The sequence below is a fragment of the Emiliania huxleyi genome (genome assembly GCF_000372725.1).
Source record: "Emiliania huxleyi CCMP1516 unplaced genomic scaffold EMIHUscaffold_61, whole genome shotgun sequence".
In the NCBI taxonomy this organism is placed as follows: domain Eukaryota; phylum Haptophyta; order Isochrysidales; family Noelaerhabdaceae; genus Emiliania; species Emiliania huxleyi.
The window spans coordinates 156,785-177,520 of NW_005197426.1; the positions used below are offsets into that span (position 1 = coordinate 156,785).

General features: G+C 66.4%; 4 protein-coding genes across 4 annotated transcripts; 2 read left to right on the top strand and 2 right to left on the bottom strand.

Moving 5' to 3' along the window:
- Window positions 1-913: 913 nt before the first annotated feature.
- On the top strand, window positions 914-4,630 carry EMIHUDRAFT_452377 (hypothetical protein). Its single transcript, XM_005763947.1, has 2 exons — window positions 914-1,674; window positions 1,843-4,630. The coding sequence occupies exons 1-2, from the start codon at window positions 921-923 to the stop codon at window positions 4,524-4,526; spliced, it is 3,438 nt and encodes a 1,145-aa protein (XP_005764004.1). The 5' UTR covers window positions 914-920; the 3' UTR covers window positions 4,527-4,630.
- A 2,116-nt stretch (window positions 4,631-6,746) lies between these two features.
- EMIHUDRAFT_357714 (hypothetical protein) lies at window positions 6,747-8,561 on the bottom strand (the record flags this gene model as incomplete). The annotated part of the gene is made up of 7 exons (XM_005763948.1): window positions 6,747-6,763; window positions 6,847-7,001; window positions 7,155-7,464; window positions 7,608-7,772; window positions 7,948-8,043; window positions 8,229-8,372; window positions 8,450-8,561. Coding segments are annotated over 4 exons (486 nt in total), but the record flags the coding sequence as incomplete, so codon positions are not given.
- A 4,741-nt stretch (window positions 8,562-13,302) lies between these two features.
- On the top strand, window positions 13,303-14,841 carry EMIHUDRAFT_452380 (hypothetical protein). Its single transcript, XM_005763949.1, has 2 exons — window positions 13,303-13,581; window positions 13,969-14,841. The coding sequence occupies exons 1-2, from the start codon at window positions 13,355-13,357 to the stop codon at window positions 14,432-14,434; spliced, it is 693 nt and encodes a 230-aa protein (XP_005764006.1). The 5' UTR covers window positions 13,303-13,354; the 3' UTR covers window positions 14,435-14,841.
- A 3,935-nt stretch (window positions 14,842-18,776) lies between these two features.
- EMIHUDRAFT_357715 (hypothetical protein) lies at window positions 18,777-20,724 on the bottom strand. The gene is made up of 2 exons (XM_005763950.1): window positions 20,176-20,724; window positions 18,777-19,125 (listed from the first exon to the last, which is right to left on the bottom strand). Exons 1-2 carry the CDS (start codon window positions 20,324-20,326, stop codon window positions 18,902-18,904), a joined length of 375 nt encoding a protein of 124 aa, XP_005764007.1. The 5' UTR covers window positions 20,327-20,724; the 3' UTR covers window positions 18,777-18,901.
- Between the last annotated feature and the right edge of the window lie 12 nt (window positions 20,725-20,736).

A 20,736-nucleotide genomic window follows, 5' to 3' on the forward strand; every position in this document is an offset into this window, starting at 1 on the left:
TCATTCTGGGTACCTGCGCCCGGGCCGACAACGCTTGGAGACGATTGTTGCGATGATAGGTGTGTCGAGAGTAGATGATTGTGTGCGTGTCCCTCGTGAGAGCATGTGGACCCTGTTTTATTTGGCCTGTGCCTTGGCCATTTCGTTTCTTTTGTTTTGTTTTCGCGTTTCTAGATCCTGTGACTTCTCTTTTCTTTGGCCTTTTTTTTATTTTCTTTTAATATTTTTACCCGCGAGCCCCAACCTCCGCTTTGTCTTTTTCGCGCACGGGCGGGGAGCGCCGTGCAGAGGCGTCGCCGCCGGTACTCCACTTCGAGGAAAAGAAATCTGACGCCCGCACAGAAGGAGCCCAATCGCTCCAGGTCCAGCCGGATTTGTGAGGAGACCCTCCCCGCGGCGCGCTCACAAGCGCTCGCGGCTGGAGCGATTGGGAGCGCCCTCTGTGCGCCTGCTATTAGCGCAAAATCCTTGGATCTTTTGGTATGACTGTGAGCGCAGCCGCTCATTAGTCCTTTACACAAGATGATAGATGTAGGATTGCGAGCGCTACTGCTCGCAATCGGGGAGGCATGTTGCTAGGATTGTGAGCAGTGCTGCTCGCAACCCTAGACTTTCAAACAAACTCTCTCTCTCTCTAGACTTTGCTCTCGGATTGTGAGCGCGCTCACGCGCTGGAAGAGAGAGAGACACATTTCTTGTTGGCTTCTAAAAATCACTCTCTCGCGCGCTGGTTGGTAGCAGTCGTATATAGGCGTCACCAAGTCACGCTGTGAGCGGAGCTGCTCTTAGTTCACGTTCGGCTGCGTTTTCGTCTCCGTTTTTTTTCTTTTTGAGAGCGCCTTCGTTGTTAATAGTACGAACCAATGATTTTTTTTTAACCCCACCCAGGAAGGAGATATCGGAGGACCGCCTAAGCCGTGATGGACAAGCTGCTAAGCGACACAAACCCAAGCACAAACCCAAGCATGGCCGAGGACACCAACCCAAGCATGGCGAAGGGCGACGGAGTGTCAACCGAGGTCGTCCCTATCCCGAGCGGCCCGCCGCCGCTGCCGTTCCTCGGCAACTTGCGCGATCTCACGGGTCCGGATGGCGGCCTTCACGAGCACATTACGCGCCTTGTGTCGGAGTACGGCGGCCTCTTCTCCCTCCAGATCCCATCCGGGCTCATCAACCTGCCCACCGCCAAGTTCGGCGGCACCGTGGTGCTGGCCGACCCGGAGCTGCTCGGCGAGCTGTTCCAGCGGCCGGACGTGTTCCAGAAGCGTCTCTTCAAGCACAGCGCCATCCGCCAAGGGCTGGGAGGGCAGGGCCTCTTCACCACGGATGACGACGAGCCCATCCACGACCAAGCTGCCCGCGTGCTGCTGCCCGCATTCTCGATGAGGGGCATGCAGGAGTACTTTGAGATGATCAAGGAAACGACGGCGGTGCTCCAGCAGCAGTTCATCGAGCAGGGCGCCGCCGGCGCCGCCGTCGACCTGCACCCGCTCCTGAGCCGCTACACCTTCGACATCATCGGGAAGGTTGGATTCGGGCGTGATTTTTCTAGCCTGACTGGCCGCCCCTGCAGCTTCCTCGACCGTTTCCAGGAGTTTTCGGAATCGAGTCTGCGGTTGCAGCAGGGCATCGGCGGCTTTAGCGGAGCGTTCAAGACCTCCAAGGCGGTCGCGGGTCTGGTGACGGGAGAGTTGGCCACTTCCAAGAGAATCGTGTCCCAGATCGAGGCGGAGGTGAAAGCCGTCATCGCCGACAAGAAGAGCCTCCTTGCTGGCGAGGGCGGATGCCCGTTCAAGGGCGCGGCGCCGGCGCCGGCTCCGAGCGAGGCTGAGATCGACCCAGCCGCGGCGGGTGGCTGCCCATTTGCCAAGAAGGGCATCGTCAAGGACATGGCGACCCGCATGCTGACCGAACCCGACCCGGAGACGGGCGAGCTCCTGCCAGACGACAACATCGTGAACCAGGCCGCAACCTTCCTGATCGCGGGGCACGACAGCACGTCCACCGCCATCACGATGCTGCTGTACCACGTCGCGCAGAGCCCGGACGTGGAGGAGAGGGTCTACAACGAGGTGATGTCGGTCGTCGGCGACGGGCCGATCACCTGGGACGCGCTCGGCAAGATGAAGTACTGCACGCAGGTGGTCAAGGAGAACCTGCGTCTCTTCTCGCCGGCCGCGCAGTTCGTCAAGACGAGCCCGCCCGACCAGACCGTCACGCTTGGCCGCTACGTGGTCCCGCCGGGCACGAGCTTTGTCTGCAGCACGTGGGGCCTCCACCGCAACCGCGACGTCTACCCGGACCCACTCAAGTTCGACCCCGACCGCTGGTCCGACGAGAACGCGGCCAAGCGGTCGCCGTACGCCTGGCTCCCCTTCAGCTACGGCAAGCGCGGCTGCATCGGGCAGCAGCTCTCGCTCATCGAGCAGCGCGTCTGCCTCGCCTCGCTCGTCCGCAAGTTCCACTTCCGCGTCGACCTCTCCACCAAGCTCGAGGTGACAGCGCCGCTCTTCCTCGACCCGCAGGGCATCTTCCTCAAGTGTGTGCCGCGAGCCGAGCCCGTCGAGCGGCCGCTCCCCTCGGTGCTGCCGGCTGCGGCTACCGCCCCGTCGCAGCCGGCCGACGTGGGCGAGGTCGAGGCGCTCAAGGGCAAGCGGCTGGTTGTCCTCTTTGGCTCCAACATGGGCAGCGCCGAGGACTTTGCCGACCGCACCCTGACCACGGGCAAGGGCTTCGGCATGGTCGCCGAGAAGCACTCTCTCGACAAGCTGGTCACCGCCAAGGTGATGCTGCCCAAGGGCGAGGACGGCCTCGTCATTGTCGTCACGAGCGTGTACAATGGCCAGCCGCCGGACAACGCGCGCCGCTTCGCCGCGTGGCTCGACACCCCCGACGCCGCGGCCGCCGTGGAGGGCGTGCGCTTCGCCGTCTTTGGGTGCGGCAACAAGCAGTGGGCGGCGACGTACATGCAGTTCCCGCGCACGGTGTCTGAGACGCTCGAGAGCCTCGGCGGGCTGCCGATGGTGCCGATGGGCGAGGGCGACATGGACAGCGGCGAGGCCGAGCTCAGCTTCACGCGCTGGCAGGTCTCGTTGGTGGTGGCGCTGCTGCAGGCCCACGGCGCGCGGATCCCCGACGGCATCAAGGAGACGCTCTACCCCAAGCTGCCCGTCTACTCGATCTTCCACAAGGTGGACGCCAAGGCGGAGGAGATCCCGGTCGCGACCCTCGAGGCCAACCTGCAGGAGGCGAAGCGGCAGGCGCTCCGGACCTTCCTCGCGGGCAACCAGGCCTTCCTCGCCGAGGTGTCTTGCAACCGCGAGCAGCTCGCGGCGCCGGACCGCTCCACGCGCCACATCGAGGTCGCGCTCCCGGACGGCGTCTCGTACGCCGCGGGAGACCACTTGGGCGTCGTGGGCGGTAACCCGGACGAGGTCGTCTTCGCTTACATGGATCGGCTCGGGCTGGCGCGCGACGCGGTGGTGCGGATCGAGCTCGAGGAGGGGAGCTCGAGCTCGACCGTCCCGCTCGGGCGCAACGTCGCCGCCTACGCGGTGCTCGCGTACCACTTCGAGCTGCAGCAGCTGGCCTCGCGCGCGCAGCTGTACGCGCTCTCGAAGCTCGCCTGCGAGCCGGCCGAGGCGGAGCACCTGCGCACCCTCGCCGACTTTGGCCGCGACAACAGCGGCGAGGTGCAGGGGGGCTCCCCGGACGCCTTTGAGCGCTACGTGCTGCAGTCGCGGCGCACGCTGCTGGAGGTGCTGCAGGAGCACCCGTCGGTCGAGGTCTCGGCGGGCGCGGTGCTTGGCATGCTGCCCCCGATGAAGCCGCGCTACTACTCGATCTCCTCCTCGCCAAAGCACTCGCCGGGCGTCGCCACCGTCTCGGTGTCCGTGGTGCAGGGGACCAGCCCGACCGGCAGGCGGCACCTCGGCCTCTGCTCAAACTACCTCAAGGCGCAGGCATGCCAAAAGAGCTTCCCGCCCTCGGTCATGCCCTCCCTGCCGGGCGGCCCGTCCGGCAAGGGCATGCCGCTCTTCACCTTCGTCAAGGACACGGGCTCCTCCTTCCGGCTGCCGCAGAGCGACGTGCCCGTCATCATGGTCGGGCCGGGTACGGGCGTCGCGCCGATGCGCGGCTTCATCCAGGACCGGGTGGCCGACGGCAGGAGGGAGAATGTGCTCTTCTTCGGCTGCCGCGACGAGTCCGACTACCTCTTCAAGGACGAGCTGCAGGCGTGGGAGGCGGACGGCTCGCTCAAGCTCTTCGTCGCCTTCTCGCGCAAGGAGGGGACGCCAAAGACGTATGTGCAGCACCTCGTCGAGCAGGAAAAGGCGCTGATGGTGGAGCTAGTCATGAAGGGCGCGCATGTCTACGTGTGCGGCGACGCCTCGAAGATGGCGCCCGACGTGAAGGCGACGGTGGCGCGCCTGCTGTCCGAGGCGGGACACGGCGAGGACTGTGTGGATAGGATGGCGGCCGAGGGCCGGTACTGTGAGGACGTCTGGGCTGCGCAGTCGTTTTGAGCCGACGTTGATCTAGGAGCGCCTTTGTGGATGGGGTGTGCTGCCACGTCCTTTTTTTGATCATGTGCCCGGATGCGGTTGCGGATAAACTCTATCTGAAAGCGAAACCAGTAAACACCATACCCAAACACCTACCTAGACCTGTGCTGTCTTCGCCCACGTGACCCTACGCCTGCGAAGTCTGCATTGCTGCATTGGCTTTCCGATTCTTCCGTCGAGCGCTTCACATTGCTCAGCGCGACCGTTGGCGGCCGTTGCGTTGGGTGGGCAATGGCACTCCACCCGCGCCTCTATGATCTGGTCCGACTTTGGCGAAACAACGAGCCCCTCAAATTCGTCGAGTGCGACGTCATACCCGCAGCAGGAGCAGCAGCACTGGCAGGCGCCCATTCGGACAGAGAGCAGAGGAGGTGTCGTGCGTCCTTGATCTTTGAAGGAGGCGTTTGGATCACATTGAGCACGGATAGGGTCGATTCCGCACGGTACGGGACCCCTCCGGATCCCTTGTGAATCCCGGACATCCCGATCGGTGGTGCTCGGTTCAGTCCGTAGCGCTCTGTCGACACGAACGAATAGAAGGAAGGCTGATGTTGTAGAGTATGTTTTGTCAGTACCGCCTGGCCCACCACAAACAACCAAAGTGCAAAGACACACACAAACATCGATCGATCGACCTCGCGCGCGCCCAGCATGCCTTGCTGTTCAAGCCCCGCCGCAACGCAAAAGAGTATCACCGGCGGCGGAGCCGGAGGAGCGCGGCCTTGTAGGTGGGCGGTGCCTAAAAAGCGTGAAGGGACTGCATCCATGTGACATGTACATGTCCCGAGAGAGAGGGAGAGAGAGAGGGAGAGAGGGAGAGAGGGAGGGGAGTTGTCCTTTGGGTTTTTCTGCTGCTCCTAATCTCTTTCTTCGTACATTCCTCCTGGCAGTGTCCTGCTGGTCTCTCCGCGAAGAGAACAAAGTCCTGCTCCCGCCCTCCGCCTCGCAAGAGGGTAGGGGGTATATGAGCCGAAGCGAGGCCGCTGCGGCTCTCGAGAGAGGCACCGAGACGCGGATCGGTATGTTGTTCTCGCCCCTTCTCTCTCGCGCCCTGCGGCGCGTTTGTTTGCTTCGCCGCTGGGGGGGGGGGGGGTCCCGTGTATAAGCGTGTTGACACAGCGTGTTGATTTTTTAAACATTGATTCATACACAAACCTACAATATCAAAACTACCACACGCTTCGTGGGAGTCAAATCCCGAATGCCTAATAAATACACCCTCGCTCTGATGCCTACACATGCTCGCTGCTCGCTGAGGATGCTGCCTATCTGTGGCGCGGCTCCCATACTCTCGTGCGAGGGCCGCGCGATCTACACCTACTCCCGGGGACGGCGCTCCGCGAGCCCGCGTCTCCCCGCCCCCCACCTAATGTCTCCCCGCCCCCCTCCTACTGCGCGAGACGACCTGGGCCTCCGGCCGCCACATTGGCGCGCCGGCCGCCGCCCCTGTCTCGAAGGCGCCGTCGCAGCCCAACGATGCCCGATCGACGACGCGAAGAACCTAACGGCCGGGAGGAAGGGAGCGATGCCGGCCCGCCCCCCGAGACACCGCTACCCTGCGGTGCCCCGGGCGGAGGTAGTGTGCGATGCCGCGTGCGCTGCGGCCGCGAGGCCGTGGCGGCGGCCATAGCGGCGAGTCGCATGATATCGCCCCGCTCCGCCAGGCAAGGCTCCTCGGCACAGCCCGCCGCTAAGCCGCGGGCGGGTGGGCGCTTGCCTCGCCGCTCGCGACGGCGCTGCCGACGCGCGGCCGCGCGGCGCGCATGCTGCGGCCCGAATGACGGATCTCGAAGCTCCCTACGCCGGGGACCGCGAGCTGCTTGGCCGCCTCCTCGCCCGAGGGCGCAGCGCCACCGTTGGCGAGGTCGTGGTCGCGCTTGGCGGCCGCGGCAGGCTTGGAGGCGGGGGAGGCCGGCTTGAGGGCCGCGGCCGGCGGCGGGGGCGCGTGCCCCGGCCGCGCCTCGGACGTCTCGCAGAGCTCAGCCTCGAACGTGGCTGCGCGCGAAAAGGGCGAGAGCGACGCGCTCTCGTCGTCCTCGGACCAGGACGGGGGCGTGCCCTCGAGCGACATCGTCTCCGAGGCGGACCGGCGGGGCGCCGGCGCCGCCTCGCCCGCAGCCTCGTCGCCCGCAGCCTCGTCGCTTGCGGGCCCGCACACGATCCCCTCGGCGGCCGCCGCCGCCGCGTCTGCGTCGCAGCTCGCGCGGATCAGCTTGCGCACCTAGGGAAGGTGCTAGGAGAGGGTCCGAGGAGGCTCCAGCTTGAAGAACGGTCTCGGCAGCTCGGGCGGATCAGCCGGCGCGCCTGCGCGGCGATGGGCGCGCCCACGCCGAGCGGGCGGGGGTGGGAGGCGAGCGGCTTGAAGGCGATCTCGCCGCCGTCGAGGTGCGCGACGAGGTCGAACTCGAGCTCGAAGGCGCGCTCGAGGGCGCGCCGCTGCGGTGGAGGGGCGGCGGGGTGGGCAGCGGGGAAGGCAGGGAGAGGCGGGCTCTGTCGAGGCGCCAGCTTGGCTTGGCCAGGGTCGCCGGATCTCGCAGACACACACACAAGGCCTCTGCTCGTGGGGTGGCGGCGCTGGGAGAGGGGCACCTGCAGCTCCTCGCTGACCACCACCATGTACCGCACCTGGAAGGGGGGGGGGGGGGGGGGGGATCGCGGCCGCTGAGTGAGGGCAGCGCCTGCGTGAGGTCCGCCGCGCCGCCCCCACGATTGATACGCTGGCACGCGCCAGGCGGCGTGGGGAGCTCGAGGGGCCGCGTGGCGGGGGACTGGCCACTCGGACGTATGCTAGAAGGGATACGAGACGTTTCTACGGCACTTAAAAGACGAGGGTTGCCTCTGCGTTTGGATCCTCTGACCCGAGCATGCGGCCCGGCCGGTGAGTGACGAGCTGGTCGACCTGCGGGAGGGGAGGGGGGGGGGGGGGGGCAGGTGGCGGTGAGGGCAAGGGGGAGGGCGAGGGGCAGGGCGGCGGCGGCATCGGTGGCGGAAGGCTCCGAGGGGGGGTCTCTAGACGTGGTGGTGTGGTGGTGGCAGTCGTACCGACGCGTCATCGCCGCACTCGCAGTAGCCGCGCTTGTTGTCGAGCCGCACACCCGCCAGAACCTCGCGGAGGAAGTCGGGCTTGGAGACGCCGAGCGCGTCGCAGAGCGCGCGGACGGGCCCAAAGGAGAAGCCGCCGAACGAGTTGAAGAGGTAGACCATGCCCTGAGGGAGGGGGGAGGGGGTGGGGGTCGGTCCGGGGCGACTAAGTGGGGCGCTAAGGCGGTGCTGGAGAGCCGTCGGGGCGTGCCCCGGTAGTGAGCGCCGAGGCATGTCTCCCGGGCGGGGCAAGCTCGGGCGATGTCTTGTGTGGTGTCGGGAGCCGCGCCTGGTGGCAGACGTACCCGTCCCCCTCGAGCGCGCCCAGCTCGGCTGCGATGGCGCCCGCCCACACCACAGCCATGCCCACGCACTGGCCGTGGTTTCGCACGGCAGCCTACGCCAAGAATGCACGAACCTCCGGAAGATTCGCGCGAAGACTGTGGTACAGCTTCGGGGGGTGCAGCTGAACACAGCTGACTCCTGCGGAGTGTGTGTCCTCTCGAGTCCTCTCGAGTGCTCTTCTGCACACGCGGGTCTACGCGGGTCTGTGTCCCAGCATCTAGGCCACGACGCCTCGACGATGTCTGCGGCCACGCCGGACGCGCGCGCGGTGTCGATGGCGCCGGCGAGCCAAGCCTCGACGGCGTGGCCCAAGGTGTGGGCGTACTCGAAGAGGAGGGCGCGGTACTTCTCGAACGGGTCTTCGTAGGCGAGGAACATCGCCTGCTCTCGGGCGGTCTCGGCTGAATCTCGAGGGAGCCTGGAAGGGATCGGCTCCTCGTGGGGCGAGGAGGGGTCGCCTTTGCGCCGACAATCTCCTTGTTGGAGACGGTGAGGAAGGCGTCGATTGCGACGCGCGCGGCGGTCGGCAGCTCGTAGAAGCGCGCGCGGAAGCGCTGCAGCAGCTGCCTCCGCCCCTCGCACAGCGACGCGTAGGCGGCGCGCGCTGTCTCCGTCCCGCACTGCGCAGCCGCCCTCGCCTCGGCGATCGCCTCGCCGAGGCGGAGGACGGCCGCCTTGGCCTCGCGCGTGGGGGCGTCCTCGATGAAGTGCACGAGCGCCTCGAAGCCGTCGATGCACGAGAGGATCCGCGTCGTGTCCGAGGCAAACTCCTTCGCGCCGAGGATGTTTGCGTAGTCGGCGCGTCCCGCCGCCGAGGACGGGTCCGCCTACAGGAAGGTTCCAGGAGAGGTCCAGGAAAGGTCTAGGAAAGGTCCCGCCGCCGAGGACTAGTCCGCCAGCATGTTCATCGTCTTGGTGCACTCGCCGACGGTCGAGTGGACCGAGGCCGTGCTGGAGGTGAGGAAGGTCTCGTTGATGCACCAGACCAGCCGCGGCAGGTAGAAGGTGCCGAGCAGGTTCTTGGCGCGGATCTTGCCGTCGAGGACGAGCGAGAAGGCCTTCTTGGCCGACGTCGTCGCGTCGTTGTAGTGGAGCGGCGTCGTCGGGACCTCGACGAAGGCGGCGCCCGTCATCGCGGCCACCACGCCGGTCGCGTTGCCGTTGCAGCCGCCGCCGACCGCGATGAAGAGCGGCGTCTGTCCCGCCGCCTTCGCCTGCGCGACCCAGCCGAGCAGCTCCGGCTTGCCGTACTCGGCCCACCTGTCCGGGTTAGGGTTAGGGTTAGGTTAGGGTTAGGGTTAGGTTAGGGTTGGGGTTAGGCTTGCCGTACTCGGCCCACCTGTCCGGGCGGCGAGCGGCTCGGCGAGAGGGAGGCAGATTGGCCACCGGGCCGTAGGGCGGTGAGTTGTGTGTGTGTGTGTGTGTGTGTGTGTGTGTGTGTGTGTGTGTGTGTGTGTGTGTGTGAATGGGGGGGGGGGGGCAGGGGTGTCGGACCGCTTAGACGTCTCTCCCGACTTGTGCGTGAAGTAGTGGCCCGCGTGGCCCCGCTCGCGCAGCGCCGCGAGCACGTCTAGCCCGTACCCGAGCCGGTCGACCACCTCGCCGCGAGGAGGCGAGCTTACACGAGCTGAGCCGAGCTGAGCCGAGCTGAGCCGAGCTGGCCCGAGGCGCCGAGGTGTGCCGAAGTGCGCCGAGGTGCGCCGAGGTGCGGCAGCCGAGGTGCGCCGAGGTGAGCCGAGGGTCGTCGCACCTCGCCGCACGAGACGATCGGGCAGAGGGAGCCCGCGGGGTAGGCGGCGGAGATGCGCTCGGCGAGCGCGGCCACGCCCTTCTCGTACTCGCCTGATGAGTTGCTTGATCGATGAATTCACCAGTCGACCGATAGCCCGTCATACTCGCCCGCAAAGCTGACACCCGCCATCTCGACTACACTTGCATCTCGGCCAGATCTCGGCTACATCTCGCCCGCATAAGTGATCATCGGCAGCGGAAGGCCGGCAATCTTGAACGGCAGCCGGAGCAGCTCCGCGCAGCCCGCCGGCGGCTGCACGTCGATCGGCGCCCACTCGCGGAGCCGTGCCTGTGGGGCAGGGGTCCGAGAAGGTTCCGAGAGGGCTGCCGGTGCAGTCCTTGAGGCACGCCTTGAAGGTTCCGAGAAGGTTCAGGCGGCGAGGGAGGGGCAAGGGCTGCGGGAGAGAAGACAGCGGGGGGGGGGGGGGGGGGCAGGTGCCGTGAAGCTGCGCGCGGGCAGCGGCCCAAACATCGCGCTGACGCAGCATTTTCCCATCCTGCGGCGGCGAGGGGCGGAGCGAGGTTCGGCGACGCGAATCCAGCGGAGGTGGGGCGGGTGACGCTGGTGGAGGCGGCGGCGCTGGTGGCGACGGGACGGGCAGTGGGGGTGGTGGCGGCGGCTGGCGGCGAGGGCGAGAGCAGCGGTACACCCGACGGTGGCAGTGGAGAGGGCGGCCGTGGTGGCGGGGTGGTCCTCGCGCGGGTTGCGCCGGTGGAGCAGGAGGCAGGCGCACCGCGCGGGATCGTTGGCGTCGTGCTCGAGGACTCCAGAGGGCGTGCGATAGCTGAACGGGTCCGGATAGCGCACCGCGTCGGCGGAGACGAGGGCGACGGAGATGCCGCGGAAGGGGAGCATGCCGAGGAAGCCGGCGAAGCCGTCGAGCTCGGGCTTGTCAGGACGGCCAACCCAAAGCACGAGCGACTGCCGGTTGGCTTTCGCCAGCATCATGCCCTCGAGCACCTCGAAGATGGCGGCAAACTCGCGGGCGGGCGAGCAACCCGTCTCGGGCAGCTCGTGGAACCGCACCGGGTACGTCGCGTCGATGCGCGGCGCGCGGCGCAGCCTCTCGGCCACAGGTCCGCCAGCGTGCACGACCTCGACCGAGTGAAAGGATGTCGAGCCGGGCGGCGGAGGCGTTTTGCTGACGACGTGGCCGATGGTGAGCGAGTTGCCGTCCACCTGGTGGTACCTCACCTTTGCCGGCTTGAGCTGCGAGCCAGGAGCGGCATCGAAGCGTGCCATGTATGTGGAAGAGTCTAGGTCTTGCAAACTGCGGTGTCGATGTGGCAGAGAATCACTTTGGGAATCCCGCTACGATTTCTTTTTCTGGAAAACAAAAAGAGAAATGTGTTGTCACTGCAGTTGGGGAGGTGAGGCGACACGACCCAATGCCGCCGCCCTCGGCCCTCGGCCTCGCCCGGAAGTCGGGCACGGGATCGCCGTCGGCAGGGTCAACAGGATTTGGGAGAGAGGACGAGACGGCGGCGGGGCCGCAGCCGAGGAAGCAGAAGAGGGGGTGGCGGACCCCGCGATCGTGGCAGGACCAACGGACGGCGAGCAGGGGGGAAGGCGCTGAGCCTGAGGGGAGAGGGGAGCCCCCCCGGGGGTGGGTGACAGCGGGGTGACCGCGCGGGCGGGGGCGGGTCCTGAGTGACAAAATGCCGAAGTGGGAGTTTCTGCGTGCGTCGTGTGCACGTACGTCTGGTCTCTATTAGCTCCGAGCAGAGGGGGCGTTCTGCTGCTAGGGGAAACCCGAAGCGCGGAGCCCTCTCGGAGAACCGTATTACTTCACGGCCCTTTCCCTGCGAACGCGCACCCCCCAGGGCTAGGGCTCTCTTGCCCGCAACCCGATACCATTCATCTGGCCCGCTGGGTGCGCTTCTTAGCTCCCCGGCCCTGGATGTGAGGTTAATGACTGCACTCCAAGTGCTCCAAGTCCCCAGCACTTTCCGTTTCCGCCGGAAATTTCCAGGCGGAAAACAGAGAGGGTTTTGGTGAGGGGTTATACCAACTCTGCAACAAAAAATCTCTCTCTCTCTCCCAACTCTGTACTCCAAGTGCTCCAAGTGCTCCAAGTTTGGTGCTGCTCCATTCTGTTTCTCTCGAGTTTCCCTCGGGAAAAAACTCGCGAGTTTCCCTGAGTCTGAGAGCTGGTCTGGGGCAAAATCTGAGGCAAAATTGAGGATGAAATCGGCACGATACCCGGTATTTTCCAGGTGTATAAGAGTCGAAGACGGAACAAACTTAAGAGTTTGCTGCCCAGAGCAACCTGGACACTGATTGGCGCGATTTACGCTCGACTGGTAGGCAAAGTTGAGAGCTGTGTACACGTCTCCTCCCCGCCCCAGCCCGCACGACCCGCTCGCGGGTGGCTGTCCGTTGTCGGCGGGTATGAACAGGTAATCGCCAGAGGAATAGCCGCACTGGGCGTCACGGTCGGCTGCCGATTGGTAGACTAAGCCACACCCCGCGTATATGGTTGCACCTCTGCTGATGGCGCATACGTGGTTGTTTGCGCTCTTGTAGCACCCGCCTTCCGTCGATGCAGCTTCCGGGTCGGTGATCTTGTTCGCGTCGAAGGTGAAACCGACGCAACCGGCGAGCTGCAGGCAGGTGGACGCTGCGGTGCGCCAAGTCGTCCCTACCGGGAAGCAGTAGAGGTCGGGCCCACTTGGCTGCATGTTCGGATATAAGAGATCCAGATATGATCCGGTTGCACTGCGCTGCGAGCGACTCGACACTGGCTCCTGCTCCGGCTCGAGTGCCGAGTTGGTCAGGTCCTGCCAGGCGCGCTGCAGAGCAGCTGCTTCAACTGCAGCTGTGCTGGCGTTGATCATCGCCGCGAGTCTCGCACTCTCGTTGTGTACCGACTCGAGTACTGTCGCCATCAGCCGGGTGAGGCCTTCCTCATCATCGATGCCGCTCCCCGCGCAGCTCCGCTCGCACGGCACAAACAACCCAGGGCAAAGCCGGTGGCTGGCGACATCAGCGCACGTCTTGATGGAGCTCGGGTCCGGATACGCCCCCGCCCGCTGGACAGCCCGCGGCTGACTTGCGAAGCCGCTGGCGGCGACGATGACGGCGAGCATCCTCAACCGCAGAAGGGTGGAATACGGCCTGTTTCACTTGGGCCCGCCGTCCGTGAAATTCGTTGGGGGGAGGGAAGGCCTCTCTCCATGGGTAACGACGAGAGTGGGACGACCGCGGGGTGGCATGAAGGTTGCAGCGAGAGTCGGCGAGAGACTGCGAAGAGAGATAGGAAGAGGCGGACGCCCAAGGGTGGGCGACGGCTAGCGCACCACACCCCTCTTCTTAAAATCCCTGTGTGGTGGCGGCGTGCCGTCCTCCTCCCATCCCTCCCTTGGCTCGTCTCTTTTCTTTTTCTTTTTCCATGGGTGGAGTTTTCCCGCCGGGAAATAGAGAAAAAGAAAAATTTTCTGTGTGACCCACGCCAAACTGGCTGCTCCCACGCCTCTCGGGGAGTAGGTTTTCTTTTTGCGCCTCGCCCGGTGTGCGGGGCGGCCCCAAGGGTGAAGTGCCAAGTCGCTGCATTGAGCAAGCAACAAGCCGCATGTTCTTCTGGCTGCCAGTCACCCTGGCGCCGGCCTGGTCGCGACGGGTGGGCACGATCGGCAGCGCGGTCGAGTCGCGGCCTGCGGAGTGGGTCGGCCACATCTGTGGCGGTGCCGCCCTCGCGACTCTGCGGACTGCGCACCCACGGCTCGAGCTCGGGTTCCAGCTCGACGCCTCCGCCGCGGTCGGGCCGGCGCTCGTGTTGGGGGGCTTTGCCGCGCTACAGTGGCGGATAAAGGGCGCGGAGGCGAGCCGAGGCGAGCGCGACGCGGCGGTCGAGGCTCTGCGAGCCGCGCAGAGCGACCTGCTCGCCGGGGAGGCGACGCCGGACGACGTCCGCGTCGCTGCGCGAGCGGCTCTCGCGGCGGCAGCGGCGTACGACGACGCGCGGCGCGTCGCGGCCCTGCCTGGCGCGCTGCTGCGCATCCCAGACCCGTCCGCGGAGCAAGCGGGCCGGATCCTCGCGCCGTTCGACCCCTCGCTCCAGCGCGAGCGCCGTGAGGCGGCGGCGAGGGCGGCGGAGGGCGAGGGCGGCGGCGGCGGCGGCGGCGGCAGCGGCGGCGAACGGGGCGAGCGGCGGCGTGACGGCAATCCCGAGGCCACCCTTGCGAGAGTGCGCGGCGCGCTCGGGCTGCGCGACTCTCAGCCTGAGCAGGGCGCTCGCGGCAGCCTGCTGCCCTCCGGCTCGCGGCGGGCGACTGTCAAGGACGTCCTGATCGGCGGTGCCCTCGTGCTCCAGATCTGCTGGTTCCTTCTCTCGCTCACCGACCCGCTTGGCGGGGGCGGCTCGCAGGGCGGCTTTCTGAACCGCGCGCTCTCCGCCGGCGGGGAGTGGGTGGACCAGCGGGAGGCGCAGCGGGCGGCGGTGGACGCCGAGTACAGAGCCATGCTCCAAGCCGAGAGGACCGCCACCGATGCGCCGCCCGCGTGCGCCACGCGCAAGCTAGACGACCCGCTGGGTGGCTGCGCCGGCGAGGCGCCGCTGCCGAAAGCAGACCCGGAGTTCTCACGGACGCGAGGGTTGGACGCAACCCGCGGCTGGATCTCCGGCTCGGCTGCCAACCCGTCCGGCTTGTAGCTGTTGCGGTGTTTGACGTCTCTATAAAATCTCAAACCGGACAGTCAACCGTACCAGTCGCAAAACGCTCCGGATTAATGTCAGGTGCCGCCAGGTCCCCGCGGCATCTCACTCGCAGAGCGGTGCCGGCGGCGGCGCAATAGCACTGCGGCGATCAGCAGATTGGCCGCGACAAACGCGAGACAGAAGAGCGCCGCGTAGAGGGGCGAGGCGTAGAGCGGCATCGGCGTGGCCGGGGCGGCGGCAGCGGCGGGGAGGAGGCCGAGGGCATGTGCGGCGACGGGCAGCGCCGCCGCCTGGGCCTGCAAGCCCGCGCTCTCAAGCAGCTGCGTCTGGAGAGGGACTCCCTGTGGGTGCCGGTGGCGGCTGCCGTCCAGCCGCACGCGGCACAGCAGGTGATGGCCGCCCACCGCCGCCAGGACAAAGGGCGCGCCTGAGACAGCGGAGCCGGCGGCGGGGGGAGGGAGGTCACACTGCCAGCACAACCTCGGCCGAGCCCAGTCTCCCCCCGCTCCCAGCACGGGTTCGGCCCACGACCCCCCCCCCCCCTCCCTCCCGGCGCGCGTAACTCTGTGGCATCTCTGCGGCATCCGCGGCATCTCTCGGGATCTCAGGGTTGCGGCTCCTGCGGCACGCGGCACGAGGCTGTCTCTCGGCTGCACGCCGCCGGCCGACACCTGCAGACGCGTCGTGGACGTGTCAGCGGGCATGTCAGCGGGCGTGTCAGAGCAGATGCGTTGGCTCTTGGCGTTGAGCAGGAGTGCGGCGCACACCGAAGCGAGCGAGTCTCCTCGCGCCGCAGCGTGCAGCAGTACCACTGTGCGAAAGCCCGCCTGCGAGGGGAGGGGCTTGGGAGGGGTGGGGCTTGGGACGGGGCGTGGGAGGAAGGGGCGTGGGGTAGGGGGCTCGGGAGGGGTGGCGCAGGCGAGGGGTGAGGCACGGCCCGACGGGAGGGGGCAGTTGGGGGTGTCGAAATAGGCATAGGCAGAAGGCAGTGGGGGCACAGACGGTTCCCTCCCCGCCAGCTCCGGCACCGACGCGGAGGAGCAGAACGTGGGCCCCACAATCGGGGCCAGGGAGGGGGCCACAAAGGAAGGGGCGGGAAGGAAGGCGAGGGGCGGGGGGGGCGGGCTTCCTGCAGCACCAAGGCTGCCCACACGACGCCGCACCCAAACCGCAGCCCCACCCACCCCGCCTCCCGCACCCCGAGACGTCGCACCGCCGCCAGCCGCCGCGCCACGCGCGCAGACAGCTGCTGCGGCGGAGGCGGCGCAGCGAGCAGAGACGACAGACCGGCAACGCCGGCGCCGCAACCGCCCAACCTCTCCGCCGCCGCCGCCGTGCCGCCGCCCCCTCGCGACCGCGCGCCCACCCTCGCCGCCGCCGCAGCAACGCTGCCTGGCCCGTCCTGTTGCGCCGCCGCCGTCAGCGCCGCTGTCGCCGCCGCCGCTGCCGATGATGGCGCCGCCGCCGCTGCCGCCGCCGCCGCTTCCCCCGATGCCGCCCATGCCTCCGCGTCCGTCGACGCCACAGCCGCGGCCAAGGGCTGGCCCAACGCGCACGGCGATCGCCCGTCGGAGCGAGCTTCGGCGGCGGGCGGCCGCTGAAGCCTGCGGTGTGGGAGGGCGCCAGGCGGCCGCACGTGAGCACGTAGCCCTCGCTGAGGTGCAGCCGAGCTGCACCCGAGATGCACCCGAGATGAGATGTGCATGCGCATGTGCCCGAGATGCAGGCGGCTGTCCCGCATCTACGCGCGCGCGCCTGTCGGCCCAGAGGGAGGAGGCCTCGAGGAAGTGTCTAGGAAGTGTCTAGGAAGTGTCTAGGAAGTGTCCAGGAAGTGTCTAGGAAGTGTCTAGGAAGTGTCCGCCTGTCGGCCCAGAGGGAGGAGGCCTCGAGGAAGGAGGCGGAGCCGCTGCGAGAGAGAGGCGCGCCTGGAGGGGGCGGGTGAACGGGGGGGGGGGGGGGGGCACCAGAGTCAGCGGGGCGGGGACACGGGCTGCCGGTAGACAGACACGCAAGCGGCTGGCAGTGGGCGGGCGTGTCTGTTCCGCGGAGCGTGCGTGTGTCTGTCCGTGCACAGTCGAGTGCCACAGTCGAATGCAAGCTTTCCCGAGGCTCTCTCTCCCGAGGGCTCGCGCGAGTGCGCGGACACGTGCGCAGCATCTAGAGCCTGCTGCCGTGCCGCAGCAGCGGCGAGCCGGAGTCGTCCGCCCACCTGTCCACTCACGCGTCGGCGTGAAGCGAGCAGCCGCCGGTGACCACAGCCTTCCGGGCATCCGTCTGTCTACTGGCAGCCCGACACGAGCAGCCCCGTCCTCTGCCTGCTAGCATCATGCCTCCCTCGAGCAGAAGAGAGCAGAGGGCGTGCTACAGAGGGCGCGCCACACAGAGGACCGTGCTGCTACCCACCCGCACCGGTGCCGCCTCGCAGACGCCGCCACCGAGGCCGACAGCGCCGTGGGCGTGCCAGAGAGGCTGTGCCACCCGCCGCCTCCGCCGCCTCCTCCTCCTCCTCCTCCTCCTCCACCACCACCACCACTATCCCCTCCCCCGACGTCCTCGCCACCCCCGCCGCCGCCCCCGCCGCCGCCGCAACCGCCGCCGCAACCGCCGCCGACCGCTCGCGGCGGCGGCGGGTTGAGTGCGAACAGCGCGCCGCGTGCGAACGAGGCGATGGTCGCCTGCGCCATGAAGGCCGCCAGAGTCAGGGCGCGCACACACGGGGTACGAGCGCAGCGTGTGCAGCTGCAAGCTGAGTGCAGCCTGGATACGCCCACTCGAGTGCTAGTCGGGATACGGCGAGTCTAGATGCGGCATCTAGGGACGGCGGCGAGAAGGCCAGCAAGCACGCAGAGAAGTTGGTCGAGGGAGGGCGCGCCGGCGGCGGCGCCGACTGAGCCGCTCAGCTCCGCACCGCCGGCGCGGCCGCCGGCTGCGGCTGCCGGAGCCGCCATGCCCGAGAGGTTGAGCAGCGTCGGCGGCAGCATTGTCGACAGCAGCGAGAGGATGCCGTGGAGCAGGACGGCGAGGAGGGCGAGCACGGCGGCTGCCTCAGCCGCGCGCGACACCACGCCGCTCGCTCCCCATCCGTACCCCACGCCGACCGCCTCGTGGTACAGGTACGCAAAAGGCGTGACGACCCACGAAGTGACAAACGAGGCGGCGCCGACGGCGTGGGGCAGCGCGTCGACCCAGCCTCCGAGCAGCAGCAGCAGGAGCGCGGCGCGCGCCCACGTCAGCCCCTGCGCCAGCGCGCACATCAGCACGGGGACCGAGTCGCGGCTGTCGTCGGCGTTGGCGGGGCCGAGCGAGCGGCGGGTGAACACGAGTGCTCCGGCCTGCGTCGCGGCGAGGAGGAGGAGCACGAGGAGGGCGCAGCGAATGTTGGCGTAATAGCTGTCCTCCGGCTCGTCGAGATCCAGCTCCTCGGGCGGAGGGAGGAGGAGCACCGGCTCGCCCATTGGCGGGCCTGCGGGAGTAATCGTGGCCAGAGCCGCCGACGCGTTCAGAGCCTAGTACCCGAGCCCGGCCAACGTGCAAATGGCTCTCTCGTAAGCCACAAGAGAGAAATCGGTCGGTTTCAAACACAACGTGGACCTGAGCAACGATATGACTTGGCGGCAAATGATCGCAGTGGGCGTCAGAAGAGTCATCCTTGCGCGAGGAGAGCTCGATAAACTCGAGGGGCCAGGATATGCCGCGAGGAGGGCAGAGTTACGCCGAGAGGCGAGAGCAAGGGATCGGCAGGCAGCGGCGTCGTCGCAGAACGAGGCAGAGGGGAGCGAAGCGACAGAGGAAGAAGCGACAAGAGAAAGAACGACGAGAGTGGGAAGACCGCGAGGTGGTATGAAAGTTGCAGCGCGCGAAAAAATTCTTTTTCTGTGTCGAGCCTGTGTGCTAAGTGCTGTGAGAGAGAGTTCGTTTGTTTAAATTCTTTTTCTGAAAATTCCAGCGTGGAAGAGGGAAAAACTGTCAGGAGACGGAACACGGAGGAGCTGTATAGGTCACTAGAGACCCACACCATCGCTACATCACCACAACCACCAAGTCGGATACAAGTCGATGACAATGTGCGCGGCAGGAGAAACCCAACAGCATGACAATGTGCGCGGCAGGACAAACCAAACATGAGACACGGTTACACAAGGACGGTCAGGCTACGGTCAGGAAGTAGGTTTGAGTTCACACTCTCCAACACTCCCCCATTGTCTCCGCAGTCTTCATGAATGAGGATGCGGCAGACAACAACAGCAGAGTGTGAATGTGTCTGAGCGTAGGTATGCCGGTTACCTGCCGGCGTCTCGCGGGGCTGGCTAAGCGTCCAACCTTGCGTCTTCGCGAAGGATGGTCTTGCTTGTTGGCAAGACTTGCGCGCTAAGATGATCCAGTGAAGGGGTCAAAGCGCGGCCGAGTGGGCGGAGAGAGAGAAAGGGGAGATAATGAACAGGAGCTCGTTGTGGAGCTCGGTCATGGCGCGCCGCGAGCTGCAATCCGGGCTGAGCGTCGCGGGGCGGCGGCTTGAGCGGGCGCGGCGGGAGCGGCGGGCGCGGGAGCGGCAGCGGGGGCGCCCCGTTGCTGCGCGGCGACTGGGCCGTTGGGAGGCCTCGCCGCGTTGACGTTGATGAGCGCATCAGGAACGTGAGGACGATCTTCAATGCCCCGAACGTTGATGTTGCGCCACGGGCCGCCGAGGACGGTGAAGGAGAGCTCGTCGAAGGAGACATCGGCTGTGTAGATGATGCGCCGGACGGCGGGGATGTAGACGAGGTACTTGGAGCGTCGAGGGTCGTGGCCGAGGTTGATGCCCTTGAGACGAGCGGGGGTAAGGTTGTGCCCGCGAAGCGACTCGGGGAGGACGCAGGTGCAGTCGCAGAGCATGACCTTGAAGCGTTCGAGGCTGTACTCGCGAGGGTAGCCGATGGCGATCTGCATCGGTGACAGCCACCGAGGCTCAGCGCTGGTCCCCCTGTTCGTCTGCAGCAAGTTGTGGACGCGGGCGAACTGGTTGAAGAGGAAGGGCCAGAACTGAACGTACTCCTTGTCCCCCCCAGCATGAACGAGAGCGGTGCGCGTGCATTTGAGGAGAGTCCCCCAGCAGCGCTCGGCGACGGCGTTCCCCTCGTGGATGTCGGGAGAAGAGAAAAAGTGCTGGATGGCGAGGACGGTGCAAAGTTCGTCGATCAGCTCGGACGTGAAGTAGCTGGCGTTGTCGGTGAGCCACTCGTCGATGATGCCAGGTCTGCGCGTCTTGGTGAGGAGATGAGCATGGTCACGGAGGAAAGCACGGACTGCGCCAAGGATTTCGGCGGAATCGCCCTTCTCCAGGAAGTAGACGGCGATGACGCCGGAGAAGTAATCGACGAAGTTGATGGCGTACACGAACTTGTGAACGCTCCAGGGCAGAAGCTTGATGGGGCCATTGAGGTCGGACGCGACTCGCTCACCAAAGTACGTGTAGACGCGACGGTTGGTTGGGTGACTCGGATGGCCCTTGCGGCGACGATTGAGGAGACACGCGTCGCAGATGCAACGATCACTGCCAGGGCGAAAAGCGTAACCTTTGTAGCGGAGTGCACCAACCACCCTGTCTCTGCTGAAGTGGCCCAAGCGGGCATGCCAGAGCAAGAAATCGTCGCCAGTCGGAGTGGAATGCTCGTCGACGATCTTAAGCAGGGTGGTATCGAGTGCATCGAAGACCTCGGGGACGGAGGTTCCGAGGACGGGTGCATCGATGGCGAAGGCGTCGGAGATGGCAGACTCAGACTCAGGCGTCCAGACGGCAGAGACGCTCGTAGAGGCGCATTGGACTTCTTGCCAGAGGCGTTCGACAGCGGGACGGGCTAGCGCGAGGAGGCGAGACGAGGAAGAGACAGCAATGAGGTAGAGTGGCATTGCCACGTCGAACAGATGCCCAACACTCCCCCACGACGTGGTAATCGCCACACAAGGCAGAGAGGGCGTGTCGATCGTCGCGTGTTCATCGCGTACAGCTCCGGTCGTGTCGAGCGGCGACGTCGGAAGTAGCGGCGGCGAAAGGCAGGGTCCACATTCGGTGCGAGATCTTTGCGGCAACTGCCGTTGCAGCAGCCCGAGAGCTGGTAGCGGAGGCAGCAGCTGCGATGGTGGTCCGTAGGCGAGGAGAACGGACCGGTAAGGAGAAGAAAGAGGGGATTCTCGTGTCCACCCAGCCGCAGTGCTGGCGGAGATGCGCTCTGTCGCAGAAGATCCGCAAGCACCCAAGTTGATGTTGCGGTTGTACTCATTCTGCTCAGCCTCCGAGCCAAGCAGTTGGCGGCCGCTGT

Coding starts and splice junctions, on each gene's coding strand:
- EMIHUDRAFT_452377 (XM_005763947.1), top strand. CDS start 921: ATGGACAAGCTGCTAAGCGACACAAACCCAAGCACAAACCCAAGCATG. Junction 1,675..1,842: donor GACCTCCAAGGCGGTCGCGG/GTCTGGTGACGG, acceptor AGATCGACCCAG/CCGCGGCGGGTGGCTGCCCA.
- EMIHUDRAFT_452380 (XM_005763949.1), top strand. CDS start 13,355: ATGTTCTTCTGGCTGCCAGTCACCCTGGCGCCGGCCTGGTCGCGACGG. Junction 13,582..13,968: donor GGGGGCTTTGCCGCGCTACA/GTGGCGGATAAA, acceptor CACCCTTGCGAG/AGTGCGCGGCGCGCTCGGGC.
- EMIHUDRAFT_357715 (XM_005763950.1), bottom strand. CDS start 20,326: ATGCCACTCTACCTCATTGCTGTCTCTTCCTCGTCTCGCCTCCTCGCG. Junction 19,126..20,175: donor TGAGTCTGCCATCTCCGACG/CCTTCGCCATCG, acceptor CCTTCACCGTCC/TCGGCGGCCCGTGGCGCAAC.